This window comes from Mastigoproctus giganteus, chromosome 14 (genome assembly GCF_048544385.1).
Source record: "Mastigoproctus giganteus isolate SK-2022 chromosome 14, ASM4854438v1, whole genome shotgun sequence".
NCBI classification, from domain to species: domain Eukaryota; kingdom Metazoa; phylum Arthropoda; class Arachnida; order Uropygi; family Thelyphonidae; genus Mastigoproctus; species Mastigoproctus giganteus.
In genome coordinates this window covers 46,129,998-46,147,736 of record NC_143588.1, presented here as the reverse complement: position 1 = coordinate 46,147,736, position 17,739 = coordinate 46,129,998, and the positions used below count along the sequence as shown (strand labels likewise).

The 17,739-nt window shown below is 39.0% G+C and overlaps 1 protein-coding gene across 1 annotated transcript in view; it reads left to right on the top strand.

Moving 5' to 3' along the window:
- LOC150075107 (uncharacterized) overlaps window positions 1-17,739 on the top strand; it is a 617,581-nt gene that overhangs the window by 369,209 nt on the left and 230,633 nt on the right. The window contains exon 29 of the mRNA XM_090388926.1: window positions 10,339-10,536. Within this exon, the coding sequence (XP_090245052.1) occupies window positions 10,339-10,536 (198 nt within the window). The remainder of the gene's footprint in view (window positions 1-10,338; window positions 10,537-17,739) is intronic.

Here is a 17,739-nt window from a genome sequence, read left to right as displayed (position 1 = left end):
ACCGTGCATGGGTTGGAGGGTGAGAAGATGGAAGAAGATATTTGTTGATATTAGACTTGAACTTCAGTAATTTGTAATTTTCAGGAAATACACATGATGGAAGGTTGTTCCAGAAAATGGAAGTTGAAGGAATAAATGAGGAAGAAGAAAAGTTGGTTCTGTGAGTTTCAAGTTGGACAGTAAAAGGATGTTGACTGGTTGCAGCATGTGTTCTCACTGCTTTAGAAGAGAGAGAGCAGGAATTATAGAGGCCAATTCAGAAGAACAGTGCCCACGGAGGTATCTATAGAAAAGGCATGCAGCAGAAACAGAACATCTATAAGACAGAGAGTGGAGAGACTCTATTAGAGATGAATCATTATTTAATCTAACAGCCCTCCCCTCTTTTGATTGGAATCTAGAAGCCTGAGAGAGGCTTTTTGGTGCACCACCCCTGATGTGGGAACAATATTCCTTGATAGGGAAGATTTGAGATTTGTACAGAGTGAATAGCTGTTTGAAAGAAAGTAATGCTGACAGCAAAAGAGAAAATCCAGTTTTTTAGATGCAGAGGAAGCATTATTTGTAATGAATGTGCTTATGCCAAGAGAGATTAGAAGTCAGAGTAATCTCCGATAGAGATGTATGACTTTGCCTAGAAATCGGAGTGTCATCAAAGGTTAGCATAGGAGTAGAAGAATCCTTTTTGCAAGGTTAGTATTAGTATTAGCCACATGGTGCAAGGAAGCCTATGGCTTATGATGCACCAGTCAAAAAAAAAATGAAATAAAATAAATAATAATAATAAAATAAAATTAAATAAATAAAATAAAATTAAATAAATAAAATAAAATAATAAAATTAAAATAACAATAATAATAATAAGAAGAAAAAATTAAGAAGATAAAAGGAAATAGACAACCTATGTGTTTCCCTACTCCCATAGGTAACTATCTAGCTGACCTCTGAATTTCCCCAAACTCTCAGCTTCTACCACCTATGTAGGTAACTTATTCCAGTAATTTATAACTCGTTGGCTAAAATAAAACTTCCTCCAATCCACTCTAAACATCTCCTCCCCATAACTTGAAATTGTGGCCTCCCCTTGTTCTAGAATCTTTTATAACTGTGAAAATTGCATCCTCATTCATTTTGCTTATGCCTCTCAGAGCCTTAAACACCTCAGTCAAGCCTTCTCTAAGGTACCTAGTTTCCAAACTCTGCAACCCACATATTCGAAGTCTTTCCTCATATGGATGCCATTTTTCCGATCTCACCAGGCAAGTTACCTGTCTTTGGTCCCTTTTAAGAAGCACAATGTCTTTTTTAGGTGTCTTTTTTAGGTGTGGTCTCCATACTTGAATACAGTATTCCAAGTGTGGTCTAACAATAGCTTTATATAATGGGATTATGATGTCCTTATCTCTATTAGCAATTGTTTGATAAATCATCAATAGACTTTCCTTGGACTTTCCTTGCAACCAGTTCCTTGGACTTTCCTTGCAACCAGTTCAGAGAACTTCATGTCTGACCGTATCGTAATACACAAGTCCCTTTCCTCCACTACCGGCTTTAGTTCAACTCTGCCAAGTGTTTAAATTATTTTTGGGGTTATTTTTTCTGAGGTGCAATACCTTACACCTTGCTGGATTAAAGCATAGCTGCCATTTTTCTGACCATCCCTGAAGTCTGTCTAGGTCATACTGAAGAATCTCTGCTTGGTGGCACATTTAAGACGACTGAGTTTTAGAAGGATTGAAATCAATTAAGTTATCATTGCCCCACTGGAGAATTACTTGGAGATCATCATTTAAGGAATTGGTAGTGGATAGTTGAAGCTGTTTGAGCAGGGCAAGGTTTCTCAAAATGGAAAGTGGAATGCAATTTGCTATCATCGGCAAAACTATGGATAGGATTTCCAGTCAATGGAAGAAGGTCATTAATATACAAGAGGAAAAGAGTGGGGAAAAGAACTGAACCTTGGGGGAACACCAGCATTAGTGGAGAAGTTAGAAGACAGAGAGCCATCTACCATCACCCTCAGTTAGCAATCAGAGAGAAAACTGGATAACCAATTACAAAAAACATTTGGCAAACCATAAGATAGAAGCTTGTTTAGAAGACCTTTATCCCAAACACGATCAAAAGCCTTTGAGATGTCAAGAGCAGCTGCTTGTGTTTCACCAAACTTTTCCATTGAACTTGTCTAAAGCTGGGTAACATAAGCCAGAGTATCACCAGTGGATCGGTGTCGATGGAACCATACAGGCGATCGTTGATCATACGGAAGGTTTCTAGATAATTTAAGAGCAGTTAATGGTTTTTTCCATTACTTTGGAAAGAGTAGAGGTGATTGCAATGGGTCGATAATTGGATGGGAGGGATTTTTGCCATTTTTAGGAACTGGCTGATGTGAGAAAATTTCAAAGCAGAAGGAAAAACACCTTTGGAATAAGAAAGTGAAAGAAGGCGATACAGAACAGGAGTAAGCCCAGGAACACAGGTTTTGAGAACAAGAGGAGAAATATCACCAGACCTGGAGCTTTCTTAGCATCAAGATTGTTCAAAATCCTTCTCACGTCCTTTAGACCAAAGATCACAGGAGGAATTGAATGGAACGTACTGGGAAAGGTGGCAGGTTGTTTATCAGGATCATTAATACACGAGTTGGAAGGAAAATAGGATGCTATCAGGTCAGCTTTATCCTTGCTTGAAGTGGCGATAGAACCATCTGGTTTAGACAGAGGTGAGAACAGAGATGGGCAAAAGTTGTGGCCAATAGCTTTGGCAAGAGACCAGAATGATTGGTTACCATTTGACAAGAAGCAAGTTTTCTACTCTTAGCCTGTTTGAAATCTAGTTTGGACTGATTAATGATTCCTTTACAATTGTTGCAATCTTTGGTGTAGGCAGAAAATGAACATGGAGATTTGGATACAAGCCAATTACAATATGTGACATTCTTCTCTTGAACAGATTTAGTACATTTATTGGAAAACCAAGGTTTAGATAAAGGAAGAGATTTTAATGTGGAGTGTTGAATGAAGGATTCCACCCCTACAAGAATAATTTCACTGACACGATCTGAGCAAACGTTGACATCAGAAGTTTAGAAACAGTAATCCAGTCAAGGAAAAGAAGAAAATAAATCGCACAGATCATCCTATTTTGCATTCTTGTAATGCCAAATAACATGAGGTTGGGAATGGCCTTGAGAGAAAAATTCTCCAGTTGAGAAGAGACCACCACCAAGTTGTGAAGTGAAGTGCCTAAAGGACTGCTCACTTCGACCATGTACTTAGGATTGTTTGTGAGAAAAAGATCAAGCATGTTGGCTGCATGGTTAGGATTGTCTGGTATTCTTGTAGGTAAATGAACAATCTGTGCAAGGTCATTAGTAATTGCAAAAGCCTCAGCATCTCGACCAGCTGGCTCAGTGTGACTAGAAAACAGAACCCAGCTGGAGTTGTGAACATTAAAATCACCAAGGAAAATTACCCCACTGTTAGGAAAGTTGGACTGGAGAAGGTCAAGTTGCAAAGAGAGGAAGTCAAAGAGCTCCAAGTGATTAGTGGAGTTGGGAGAACGGTAGAGAGACAACAGATGAATTTGACAGAATGAGGTAGAGAGATTTTAAGCCAGAGAAGATCGAAAAGAGGAGATTTCAAATTACCAAGTTTCTGACAGGGAATATCAGAACGGACATAAGCGCAAGTACCACCTTTGAGGCGAAAGGAATCATACAGCGAATAATTTGGGCAACTGAGATGAGCAGTGGTTGAATCAACCGATAACTGAGATTCTGTCAGAAAAAGTACTTTGGGTTTGGCAGACTGAAAGTGGAAATGAACATCATTGAGATTTGAATTGAGACCACATATATTTGTGAAATGAACTAGGAAGTGTTTTGGAGATTTAGATCTTTTTGCAGATAATCTTACTCTTAGTTTGATAATTCATGATATATTCAATAGTAAGAAAAGTGTGGGGGGGGGGGGACATGCGGTATGAAGTAATGAAATTTTTGGATATGGCATATACATGGTAAGAATATACCCAGATCCTTGATATAAACTGGCCTCAATAATACCTGCCGCTGCCGCATTGACACTATCTGGCAGAGTAAAGGCAGCAAGATTATAAACTATCTGATCTGGAAGCCTCCTGGAGAGTTATAAATAGGTTTGGTCCAGTGCACTAACTAGCGGCTGACCAACAAGCACCATTTTAGAGTTGTACTCTTGAAATGTAAGGAAGATTTGATCTTGCCTTAATCTCCATCATAACCTCAAAAGACATCAATCATATTGTATGATGGAAGAGATGGAAGAAGGTTTACCGAGCTATATTCTGGAGACTATGCATGGGTTCCACCACTTCAAGCCCTCCAATAAGCAAAGTGGTGGTATTGTATTGGTCGATGAGAGTCATCTACCATCTAGTGTTATCTGGTAAGACAGAGGGGTGGCATTCCTCCATGTGGTGTGGGTGCCACACCTTGACCCCTGCTTACCTAGGTTCACACCTGGGTGGTCACCCACAGTGTTGCTAGTTCTCATATTTCAGGACTTGAACTGTCGGGTCATATTCAGGGTTACTAACAGTCCCACCAAACCTGAAGGTGCAAGCAGAGGATTTGGCTGGCACAGACCGATTGGTCTTCGCCAAAATTAGGTCCACTTGACTTGAGTGTCACCCAAATATCAGTTCCATTAGCATTTGAGACTCTCGGGTAGCAAGCACAGCTTGGCATATATGAGAGAATATCTGTGACACCCTCAAGGACTAATTGAGGTATAATATGTCTAAAGTATTAAGTTTTAATTACCTTTGTAATAGAAAACAGATATTAAATTAAGTAAAACTGAATACATAAAGATTACATTCTTACCTGCTGTCAGTCTCAGACTCCTCTTGCCGGTGCTCTCAGAAACCAAAAGAGAGAGAGAGAGAGAGAGAGTGTGTGTGTGTGTGTGTGTGTGTGTGTGTGTGTGTGTGTGTGTGTGTGTGTGTGTGTGTGTGTGTGTGTGTGTGTGTGTGTGTGTGTGTGTGTGTGTGTGTGTGTGTGTTCATGAAAGCAGTAGAACGTCATTTTTCCATTTATTATTATTTTTTTTTTATTATTTGATGCCGGCTGTATTGAAAACTATAACACAGCTTTCAATAAAAAAATTTCTTGATATTTTGTTATTAAGTCAAATACATATTAAAGAAAAATTGTGTAACACATCCATTTTTTCTTTTATGGGGATGTAACAATAGATGCAAAGGTTTCAGATTAGACTGCTTTTCAGAAGTATATTGTGTAGCAGCCAGGAAAGGTTCTGTAGCAATATCATTTTTGAAAACACAATTCTATATGAGTGATTTGAACTTGTTTTTTATCCAATGGGCAATGTTATGTTTTCTGTTTGACACCAATTTTTGCATTTTATAATGAGATTGTCAGTAGATGGTTTCTTTTAAATTTTGTTAGTAGATGCAATACACACAGAAAAAATAAAATATAACATTTTTTTATTTTTCTTTGTGTACAAAGAAACTATCATAGTATAGTTCTCATTTGTTTAAAACATGTGCGAGCATGCACACTTTAGCTGAGAAAACAAGCTACAGCTACAATCAGCTAGAAGTAGTTGATTTGCTACAGTCAGCATGTGAACCATAGATGCTTCAGAAATCCAGCAAATAGGTTTCTGAAACAAGCCTTAGCAAAAGAAATGCCCACTTGTTTTTTTTTTTTATGAAAACCCCAAACATGAGAGGTATTAGAACCTATAGTACTTAGTACCGTACTTGGGTTGGAGGTTGAGAAGACAAAACAAGATATTTGTTGACATTAGACTTGAACTTCTGTAGACTGTAATTTTCAGGAAATACGTACAAAGGAAGGTTGTTTCAGAAAACGGTAGTTGAATGAATAAACAAGGAAGATGAAAAGTCAGTTCTGTGAGTTTGAAGTTGGACAGTAAATGGATGTTGGCTGGTGGTGGCACGTGCTCGGACTGTTTTGAAAGAGAGAGTGGGAATTATAGAAAACAATTCAGAAGAACAGTGTCCATGGAAGTATCTGTAGAAAAGGCATGCAGCAGAAACAGTACATCTATGAGACAGCAAGTGGAGAGACTCTGTTAAAGAGAAATCATTAATTAACCTAACTGCCCTCTTCTGAATGGAATCAAGAAGCCTGAGAGAGGTTTTGGAGGCATCACCCCAGATGTTGGAACAGTATTCCATGGTAGAGCGGATTTGCGATTTGTACATAGTGAACAGCTGTTTGCAGAAAAGTAACGTCAACAGCGAAAGAGAAAACCAAGTTTTTTAGATGCAGAGGAAGTAATATTTGTAATGTACTTGTACCAAAAGAGATTAAAAGTCAGGGTAATCACTAAAAGAGATATATCATTTTGCCTAGAAATTCGAGTGTCACCAAAGATAAGCATAGGAGCAGAAGAATCCTTTTTGTGAGATATAAGACAAGACAAGTTAACTTAGTGGATCAAAATCAACTAAGTTGTCTTTGCCCCACTGGAGAATTACCTGGAGATCGGAATTTAAGGAATTGGTAGCGAATATTTGAGAAGTTGAAGCTGATTGTGCAGGGCAAGGTTTCTCAAAATGGAAAGTGAAATGCAATGTGCTGTCATCGGCAAAACTATGGATAGGATTTTCAGTCAATGGAAGAAGATCATTAATATACAAGAGGAAAAGAGTGGGGGACACCAGCATTAGTGGAGAAGTTAGAAGACAGAGAGCCATCTACCATCACCCTCAGTGAGCGATCAGAGAGAAAACTGGATACCCAATTACAAAAAAACAGTTGGCAAACCATAAGATCGAAGCTTGCTTAGAAGTTATTTATGCCAAACACAATCGAAAGCCTTTGAGATGTCAAGAGTAACTGCTTGTGTTTCACCGAACTTTTCCATTGAATTGAATTAGAAGTAATTGCAAGGGAACAATAATTGGATGGGAGGGATTTGTCATCTTTTTTAGGAACTGGCTGGATATCAGCAAATTTCCAAGCAGAAGGAAAAACCCCTTTTGAATAAGAAAGTAAAAAAAGCGACAAAGAACAGGAGTAAGTTCAGGAGCACAGGTTTTGAGAACAAGTGGAGAAATACCATCAGGACCTGGAGCTTTCTCAGCATCAAGATTCTCAAAATCCTTCTAACATCCTTTTGACGGAAGACCACAGGAGGCATTGAATGGAGTGTGTTGGGAATGGTGGGAGGTGTTTTACCAAGATCCTTAATACATGAGTTGGAAGAAAAATGGGATGCTAGCAGGTCAGCTTTATCCTTGGCTGAAGTGACAACAGAACCATCTGGTTTTGACAGAGGTGGGAGCAGAGATGGGCAAAAGTTGCGGCCAATAGCTTTGGCAAGAGACCAGAATGATTGGTTACCATTTGACAAGAAGCAAGTTTTCTACTCTTAGCCTGTTCAAAATCTAGTTTAGACTGATTAATAGCTGCTTTACAATTGTTGCAAGCTTTGGTGTAGGTAGAAAAAGAAACTGAAGAATTGGAAACAAGCCAATTACGATATGCAACATTCTTCTCTTGAACAGCCTTAGCACATTTATCGGAAAACCAAGGTTTACATGAAGGACGAGATTTTAAAGTGGAGTGTAGAACAAAGGATTCCATTCGTACAAGAATAATTTCATTGACACGATCTGAGCAAACGTTGACATCAGAAGTTTTGAAACAGTAATCCGACCAAGGAAAAGAATAAAAGAAATCTCGCAGGTCATTCTATTTTACATTCTTGTAATGCCAAACAATACAAGGTTGGGAATAGCCATGAGATAAAGGCTCCATTGGAGAAGAGTCAATCACCAAGTTGTGATCTGATGTGCCTGAAGGACCACTCACTTCGACCGTGTACTTAGAAGCGTTGTTTGTGAGAAAAAGATCAAGCATGTTGGCTGCATGGTTAGGATTGTCTGGTATTCTTGTACCAGAAGAATATTGCAAAAGTCTCAGCATCTGTACCAGCTGGGTCAGTGTGACTAGAAAACAGAACCCAGCTGGAGTTGTGAACATTAAAATCACCAAGGAAAATTACCTCACTGTTAGGAAAGTTGGACTGGAGAAAGTCAAGTTGCAAAGAGTGGAAGCCAAAGAGCTCCAAGTGATTAGTGTAGTTGGGAGAATGGTAGAGACAACAGATGAATTTGACAGAATGAGGTAGAGAGATTTTTAGCCAGAGAAGATTGAAAAGAGGAGATTCCAAATTATCAAGTCTCTGACAGGGAATATCAGAACGGACATATGCACAAGTATCACTTTTGAGGCAAAAGAATCATACAGCGAATAATTTGGGCAGTTGAGATGAGCAGTGGTTGAATCAACAGATAACTGAGATTCTGTCAGAAAAAGTACATGGGGTTTGGCAGACTGCGAGTGGAAATGGACATCGTTGAGATTAGAACTGAGACCATGTATATTTGTGAAATGAACTAGGAAGTGTTTGGGAGGTTATCTTTTCACAGATAAGAGTACTCTATTTGTTTGACAATTCATGGTGTATTCAATAGTAAGAAAAAGTGGGGGGGCATGCTTTATGAAGTAATGAAATTTTGGATATGGCATATACATGGTAAGAATATACCCAGATCCTTGACATAACGTGGCCTTTACAATGCGCCCCTCATACACACTACTCGTACTCCCTCCAATCACTATCTGGCAGCGTAGAGGTAGCAAGATTTTACACTAGTTGATCTGGAATCCTCCTAGAGAGTTACCAATAGGTTCGGTCCAGTGTACTAACTAGGGGTCGGCCTGCGAATACCATTGTAGAGCTGTACCCTCAAAATGTAAGGAAGATTGGATCTCACCATGATGTTCAATATAACCTCAAAAATCATGTCATACTGCATGATGGAAGAGATGGGGTAGCGTTGACCGGAACTTAGCTCTGGAGACTAAACATGGGTTCCACCACTTCAAGCCTCCAATAAGCAAAGTGGTGGTATTTCACCGGTTGATGAGAGTCATCTACCACCTAGTATTGCTTGTTAATACAGAGAGGCGGCATTCCTCCATGTGGTATGGGCACCACACCTCGATTCCTTCTTACGTTGGTTCACATCTGGTTGGTTACCCATAGTGTGCATGTGCATGGAGGTTATACCCAGGGTTACTAACAGTCCCACCATCATGAAGGTGCGAGCAGAGGATTTGGCTATTGGAGTCCATCCAGACTTTGCCAAAATTGGGTCCACTTGACTTGAATGTCACCCAAATATCAGTTCCATCAACGTTTTAGAAATAGCTTGTCTGGCATATCTGAGAGAATGTCTGTGACAACCTCAAGGACCAAACATTGTTTACACTGAGCATAAACTAAAAAAGGTTTAATAGCAATATTCCATGCTTCATTCAGGATTTTTCCTGATTTTGTGATAATTAAAAAAAAATCTGTGGAATTTTCAGAGAAATTGAAGAAAACATTTTGGTTATAAGGTATTGGGAGTTTCAGCTGTGTGGACCAAGTACATGACATTGCTGAATTTCTTTTTGTGTCTGTCTAATCAGCCACCCTGGTCTACTAATGGGTTAAGGGAGAAGCATACAGTAACCACCTTGATATATTGGAAGAATTAAAAGTAGGTATAGAATCAGAAATTGTAGTGATAACTGTACAAACATAATGTCAAGTTTCATCAAAGAAAAGAGTAACAAGAAGATGGTAAAAGAGTTTGTACTCACATTTGGAATGGAAGACATATTCAACATTTTTGTTATATCTGTTATTTGTTTTTTTTATCAATTATGTTTATAATAATAATTGAAATAAAACTTGTAACCTTTATTATATTTATATTTATAACAATAATTGAAATAAAATAGAAAATACACTGTGGATTGCATATATTTTGAATTTCCATGTACCTTTACAAGAATAAAAAGTTTGAATTTTTGATAAATAATATTCAGTAATTTCATAAAATCCACAAACAATTTTTAGAAAAATCTTTAATTCAGCAATTGGTTTGAATTTTGAGCCAGTTCTGCATGCATAATATGATAAAGTGCTTTTTCTGACAGTTTATTCTAGTCCTTTGATTATATATTTTAATTACTGAGGCATTATCCTCAGAGTACATATTTAAAATAGTAGAATTACTTTGAAGCTTGTAATCAGGCATATGGACTATCAGTGAGTTGTTACATTAAAATACTAGTTTGCTGTATGAGAAAGATCCGAAGTGGTTTATGTTCTCATAAAAATTGCGGCAGTTTTATTTATGTGTTTTGTATGTTTATTTCTTATTATAATTGTTTTAGTGAGACATCTTGCAGACCATATATTACAAATTATTTCTGTATCTATTGAAATATTCTAGGGCCTTCCTGGTCTTCCTGGAAGTCCTGGCCAACCTGGGAAGGATGGTGAACCTGGAGTTTCTGGACCTTCTGGCATTTCAGGACCACCTGGTGAGAGGGGAGAAAGAGGATTTCCTGGTGAGCGTGGTCTTATTGGATTACCTGGAGTTCCTGGCTTGAGAGGCGAATTGGGGCAATCTGGAAAAGATGGATTATCAGTGAGTACAGTTGTACTTGTGGTGGTTATTAGTGTTTCTTGGGCAGGTTTTTAAAATAACAACATTTTTGCTTGCATTGTTTTTATGGAAATTATCAATTCAGCTAATGGACATAATTGTGAAATGTTCTTTCTTTGCTTTAACTTTCTCAAGCCAAAAATGCAGAAATTCCAGAAGCAGATGTTGCAATAATTAAAATATGTGTGATATTATTTTTTATCAAACGTTATCACATATTACTTGAAATTAAAAAACACACGCACAAGTGTGTGCACACACACATGTTGTACTTGGACAGGTGCCGTTGACTTTAAGAATGTATATTGCTAGGCTACATTTACATTATACTAAAATTAACTTCAAAAAAAGTTATCTGACATTTAAAAGATGAAACACTATTATGAGAGTTTGCTTTGGAATTTACTGATCCTTCATCTTAAACTTCTTCTAAAGACAATTTCTTGATAAAACAGGAAGCCATTTACAAAACATTAGCTATTTATAAAATAGGTAATGTTGTTTTGGTGTTTGGAAAACAAACTGCCACAACAGTGTCTTATCTTTAAAATAAATGGCAGGTTAAACTTTTGTTGATGCCATTTTTTTTTTAAAGTAATGTAGTGTAAGGCAACTTATGAGAAAGCAAACTTTGATCTGCTTATGTCCCTATGCCTTGCTAGCACAGTGGTTATGAATACTGATGAAAAAGGTCAGCATTTAAAACCTGGTGAAACAGGAAGAATTTTTTTGGTTCTTAAACCTTACCAAGTTATTTTATCTGTGCAAAGGTTACTTAGTTTCTTCTTTTAGAAAGACTTTTTTTTTTTTATCTGTAAAACAGATATATTAAAAGAGCCAAAAAAGCATTAGCTATTTAATAATTATTAGTCTTAAATGGTTACTTTTTTGGGACATGGGAGTTTGGGCTGTGTGTGACAATCTGTACAAAATATTGTAAATTGAAGATGTTGGACGTGTGTGAGATGTGCAGGAAGCACTTTAAAGCCATGTAATGCAACTAGAGCATTCTGGTCTCTTGTCAAAATCAGCTCACCATTAGTGAAGAGAATGGCTGCACTTGTAGAGAGTACAGGAACTAAATTTGACTTCCACAGAGTTATGATTGTCAGTGTATATTTATCAGGTTTTGCAGTAGTGAGGGTGGCTGCACTTATAGAGTACAAAGAGAAGCGTCGCAACTGAGAAAATGTGGGATACACAGGTTTATTAAAGTCTTTAACAGGAAAACATGTAAGACAGGTAAAATCAGTTAAAATAAATATTACATCAATAGCTTTTGGGCATAAGTTGCCCTTCTTCAGTTGTGAAAAGGTTAATACAAAACAACAGAGAATGCATGGATGGTGGTTAAGCGAGGTGAACCACGTGATACAGGTGCAGACAACAATTAGAAGATGGAAGTAGACACTTGTGCTTGTGACTCCAGAGCTGGGATTTGCTGTGTGCACCAGAATCCATCATTCAGAAGCATTGTTGTTTCAGTGATGGGATGGATGCGACCTCCTTTGTTCTGGACAATCCTCGCCATACAGCCAGCATGCTTGATCTTTTTCTCACAAACAACACTTCTAAATACATGGTCGAAGAGAGTGGTCCTTTGGGCACCTCAGATCAGAACTTGGTGATTGTCTTTTCTCAAATGGAGCCTTTATCTCATGGCTATTCCCAACCTCGTGTTGTTTGGCATTACAAGAATGCAAAATGGGATGACCTGCGAGATTTATTTTCTTCTTTTCCATGGTCGGATTACCGTTTCAAAACTTCTGATGTCAACGTTTGCTCAGATCGTCTCAGTGCAATTATTCTTGTAGGAATGGAATCCTTTATTCCACAATCCACTTTAAAATCTTATCCTTTATCTAAACCTTGGTTTTCCAATAAATGTGCTAAGGCTGTTCAAGAGAAGAACATTGCATATTGTAATTGGCTTGTTTCCAATTCTTCAGTTTCTTTTTCTGCCTACACCAAAGCTCGCAACAATTTAAAGCAGTTATTAATCAGTCCAAACTGTAAATAGTAAATTAGTAACTGTAAATAGTAAATAAGTAACTGTAAATGGTAAACTGTAAATAGTAAATCCCAATTAGTAAATAAATTTGATGAATTTGAGGTATTGCTCAAAACATCAAAGGCAGATATTGTTGGGATATCAGAGACGTGGTGTCGCACAGATATAAGGGATGCAGAACTGCAATTTGGGGAGTACAACGTCTACAGAAAGGATAGACAGGATAGGAAGGGGGGAGGGGTTATGCTATTAGTTAAGAAACACATAAAAACCAAGGAAGTGAAGCCAGTCGACATCGCTGGACAGTGCAGTGTTGAGTCAGTTTGGTGTGACATAAGCATTGGGAGATCAAAATTGAGAGTAGGAGTGTGCTATAGGCCTAATGACTCTGATGAGTATAATAAGGAACTGTACTGGGAAATAGAGTGGGCCAGTAAATCAGAGAGTCTTATAATGGGAGATTTTAATTTCCCAGATATTGACTGGAATTTGGGGGCTGGTTACTCACGCACTAGCAGGGCTTTTGTGGATTTATTGGATGATTGTTTTCTACATCAGCATGTTCGGGAGGCAACTAGAGGGAGTAATACTCTTGATTTGATTATCACCAGTGATTCTTCATGCATTAAGAATCTGCAGATAAATGAACCACTAGGTGGCAGTGATCACAGTGTGCTGAAGTGGGATTTACTCAAAGAGGTAACTACCATTAGGGGTAAAGGGAAGAGTTATTGCTTCCGTAAAGGCGACTACGATGGACTGAGACAGTATTTAAATTCTATACAGTGGGACCAACTGATGATGTTACCAACAGCAAATTCAAAATGGGAAGCATTCAAAGAACTTATCTTGGAAGCTACTAGGCTTTACATACCAACTAAGAAATATTGTTCAAGGTTTAGGCCTAAATGGATGTCAGATGAACTAATGAGGCATATGGCAGAGAAGAAAAATGCATGGGATACATACAAATTAACACGTGACACAGAAGACTATGATAGATACAAGTTGATCTGTAACCAAGTTACAAAGGTTAGGCAGGCGAAGGCAGATTACGAGAAATCCTTGGCAAAGGATGCGAAGAAAGAAAACAAAGAGTTCTTTACTTATGTAAACTCTAGAAGGAAGGGGATGAATCAGATTGGTCCACTTGATATTGATGGGTCAACTGTTGATGATCCTGCTCAGGTAGCTAACAAACTAAATGAATATTTTGCATCAACATTCACACATGAGGAGTTATTCAGCAAGGGGAATGCCAGAGGTGTATTCAACTCTAGCAGTAAGCTACAGAATCTTGAAATAACTGGGAGTAAAGTGGAGGAGAAACTGTTGAAGATAAACACAAGAAAGGCAGCCGGGGTGGATGGGATCTATCCAGTTATATTAAAGGAGGCAGCAAAGGAAGTAAGCAAACCCTTAGCCATAATTATGAGAGCTTCCTTGGACTCAGGGGAGGTACCCATAGACTGGAAATGTGCAAATGTGACCCCAATTCACAAAGGAGGATCAAAGGCTGACACAAGTAATTATAGACCTGTGAGCTTAACTTCTGTTCCAGGAAAATTAATGGAGGCACTGGTTAAAGAAGCACTGCAGGATCATTTAGACAAGACTTCAGTTATAGCTCAGACACAGCATGGTTTTGTTAAGGGGAAGTCTTGCCTGACTAACTTGATTGGATACTATGATGCAGTCACAAAAGAACTGGATGCAGGGAATAACTTTGATATTATATACTTGGATCTTAGAAAGGCTTTTGATACTGTTGCACATGGAAGACTGCTACACAAATTGGAGCAGTGTGACATTGGAGGCAAATTGCTGCTATGGATAAAGGGGTGGTTGAGGGGGAGAAGACAGAGAGTGGTAATCAATGGACACTGCTCATCGTGGACTAATGTTATTAGTGGAGTCCCTCAGGGCTCAGTGTTGGGTCCATTATTGTTTTCTGTATTTATAAATGATATTGATGATGGTATATCAAGCTTAATGTCCAAGTTTGCAGACGATACAAAGGTTGGCAGGGTTGTCAAGGACACTACTGACACTATGCTGCTGCAACAGGATCTGGAAAGGTTGAGCAGATGGGCTGAGAGGTGGCAAATGAAGTTTAACATTGACAAATGTTAAGTACTACACATGGGAAACAGCAACCCCAGAGCAATGTATCAACTCTGTGGTACTACACTGACAGTGGTAGAGAATGAAAGGGACTAGGGGGTGGTTGTGCAGGCAGATGTGAAGTTCTCTGAGCAGTGCAGATGGGCTCCAAGAGTAGCTCATGGAGTATTGTCAATGATATACAGGAATTTTTCCAGCAGGGATAAGGAGGTGATTATTCCATTGTATAAGGCAATGGTCAGGCCACACCTAGAGTACTGTATACAGGTCTGGAGGCCTCATTTCAAGAAGGATGTAGAGCTGCTGGAACGAGTACAGAGAAGGGCAACAAGATTAGTGAATGGAACAAAGGGGTGCTCTTACGAAGAAAGGCTTAAGTTTTGCAAATTACAGTGTCTGGAGACTAGGCACCAGCGAGGTGATCTGATAGAGGTGTATAAAGCCTTGAATGGTTTGAGCATGCTCAATGCTGATGGGATTCTTCCTCTAGCTCAGAAAAATCACCTGAGAGGGCATAAATTCAAATTGAGGAAAGACAGATGTAGGATAGACGTGCGGAAATTTGCCTTTAGCCAGCGGGTGGTTGGTTGGTGGAACAGACTTCCATCCCTTGTGGTGGAGGTTGATTGCCTAAATAAGTTTAAGGCTCAGCTGGACAGGTATTTTGAACGAACAGAGGGGTGAAGTGGAAGTGGGGTTTTTTTTTTTTTTGGCTGATGCTGCATAAGCTTGCTTTCTTGCATCAAATGCCTCTGCTAATGCTAATGAATGCTAATGCTAATGCAAACTAGATTTTGAACAGGCTAAGAGTAGAAAACTTGCTTCTTGCCCTAATGGTAGCCGAGCATTCTGGTCTCTTGCCAAAGCTATTGGCCGCAACTTTTGCCCATCTCTGCTCCCACCTCTGTCAAAACCAGATGGTTCTGTTGTCACTTCAGCCAAGGATAAACCTGACCTGCTAGCATCCCATTTTTCCTCCAACTCATGTATTAACGATCTTGGTAAAAACACCTCTCACCATTCCCAACACACTCCATTCAATGCCTCCTATGGTCTTCTGTCAAAAGGATGTTAGAAGGATTTTGAGAATCTTGATGCTGAGAAAGTTCCAGGTCCTGATGGTATTTCTCCACTTGTTCTCAAAACCTGTGCTCCTGAACTTACTGCTGTTCTTTGCTGCTTTTTTTACTTTCTTATTCAAAAGGTGTTTTTCCTTCTGCTTGGAAATTTGCTGATATCCAGCCAGTTCCTAAAAAGGATGACAAATCCCTCCCATTCAGTTATTGTCCCATTGCAATTACTTCTACTCTTTTTAAAGTAATGGAGAAATCAATTAACTGTGATCTCTTAAACTACCTAAAACCTTCCCTCTGATCAACGATTGCCAGTACGGATTCCTTCAGTGTCGATCCACTTGTGATTAGCATTAGCATTAGCATTAGTAGGGGAATTTGATGCAAGAAAGCAAGCTTATGCAGCATCAACCAAAAAAAAAAAGCCCACTTCCACTTCACCCCTCTGTTCGTTCAAAATACCTGTCCAGCTGAGCCTTAAACTTATTTAGGCTATCAACCTCCACTACAAGGGATGGAAGTCTGTTCCACCAACCAACCACCCGCTGGCTAAAGGCAAATTTCTGCACGTCTATCCTACATCTGTCTTTCCTCAATTTGAATTTATTCCCTCTCAGGTGATTATTCTGAGCTAGAGGAAGAATCCCATCAGCATTGAGCATGCTCAAACCATGCTCCAGACTCTGTAATTTGCAAAACTTAAGCCTTTCTTCGTAAGAGCAACCCTTTGTTCCATTCACTAATCTTGTTGCCCTCCTCTGTACTCGTTCCAGCAGCTCTACATACTTCTTGAAATGAGGTCTCCAGACCTGTATACAGTACTCTAGGTGTGGCCTGACCATTGCCTTATACAAGGGAATAATCACCTCCTTATCCCTGCTGGAAAAATTCCTGTATATCATTGACAATACTCCATGAGCTACTCTTGCAGCCCGTCTGCACTGCTCAGAGAACTTCATATCTGCCTGCACAACCACCCCCAAGTCCCTTTCATTCTCTACCACTGTCAGTGTAGTACCACAGTGTTGATACATTGCTCTGGGGTTGCTGTTTCCCATGTGTAGTACTTTACATTTGTCAAGGTTAAACTTCATTTGCCACCTCTCAGCCCATCTGCTCAACCTTTCCAGATCCTGTTGCAGCAGCATAGTGTCAGTAGTATCCTTGACAACCCTGCCAACCTTTGTATCATCTGCAAACTTGGACATTAAGCTTGATATACCATCATCAATATCATTTATAAATACAGAAAACAATAATGGACCCAACACTGAGCCCCGAGGGACTCCACTAATAACATTAGTCCACGATGAGCAGTGTCCATTGATTACCACTCTCTGTCTTCTCCCCCTCAACCACCCCTTTATCCATAGTAGCAATTTGCCTCCAATGTCACACTGCTCCAATTTGTACAGCAGTCTTCCATGTGCAACAGTATCAAAAGCCTTTCTAAGATCCACGTATATAATATCAAAGCTATTCCCTGCATCCAGTTCTTTTGTGACTGCATCATAATATCCAATCAAATTTGTCAGGCAAGACTTCCCCTTAACAAAACCATGCTGTGTCTGAGCTATAACTGAAGACTTGTCTAAATGATCCTGCAGTGCTTCTTTAACCAGTGTCTCCATTAATTTTCCTGGAACAGAAGTTAAGCTCACAGGTCTATAATTACTTGTGTCAGCCTTTGATCCTCCTTTTTGAATTGGGGTCACATTTGCACATTTCCAGTCTATGGGTACCTCCCCTGAGTCCAAGGAAGCTCTCATAATTATGGCTATTCTGGCTTATGTTACCCCTTTATGGACAAATTCAATGGAAAAGTTCGGTGAAACACAAGCAGTTGCTCTTGACATCTCAAAAGCTTTCGATTGTGTTTTGCATAAATAACTTCTAAGCAAGCTATGACCTTATGGTTTGCCAACTGTTTTTTTGTAATTGGGTATCCAGTTTTCTCTCTGATCGCTCACTGAGGGT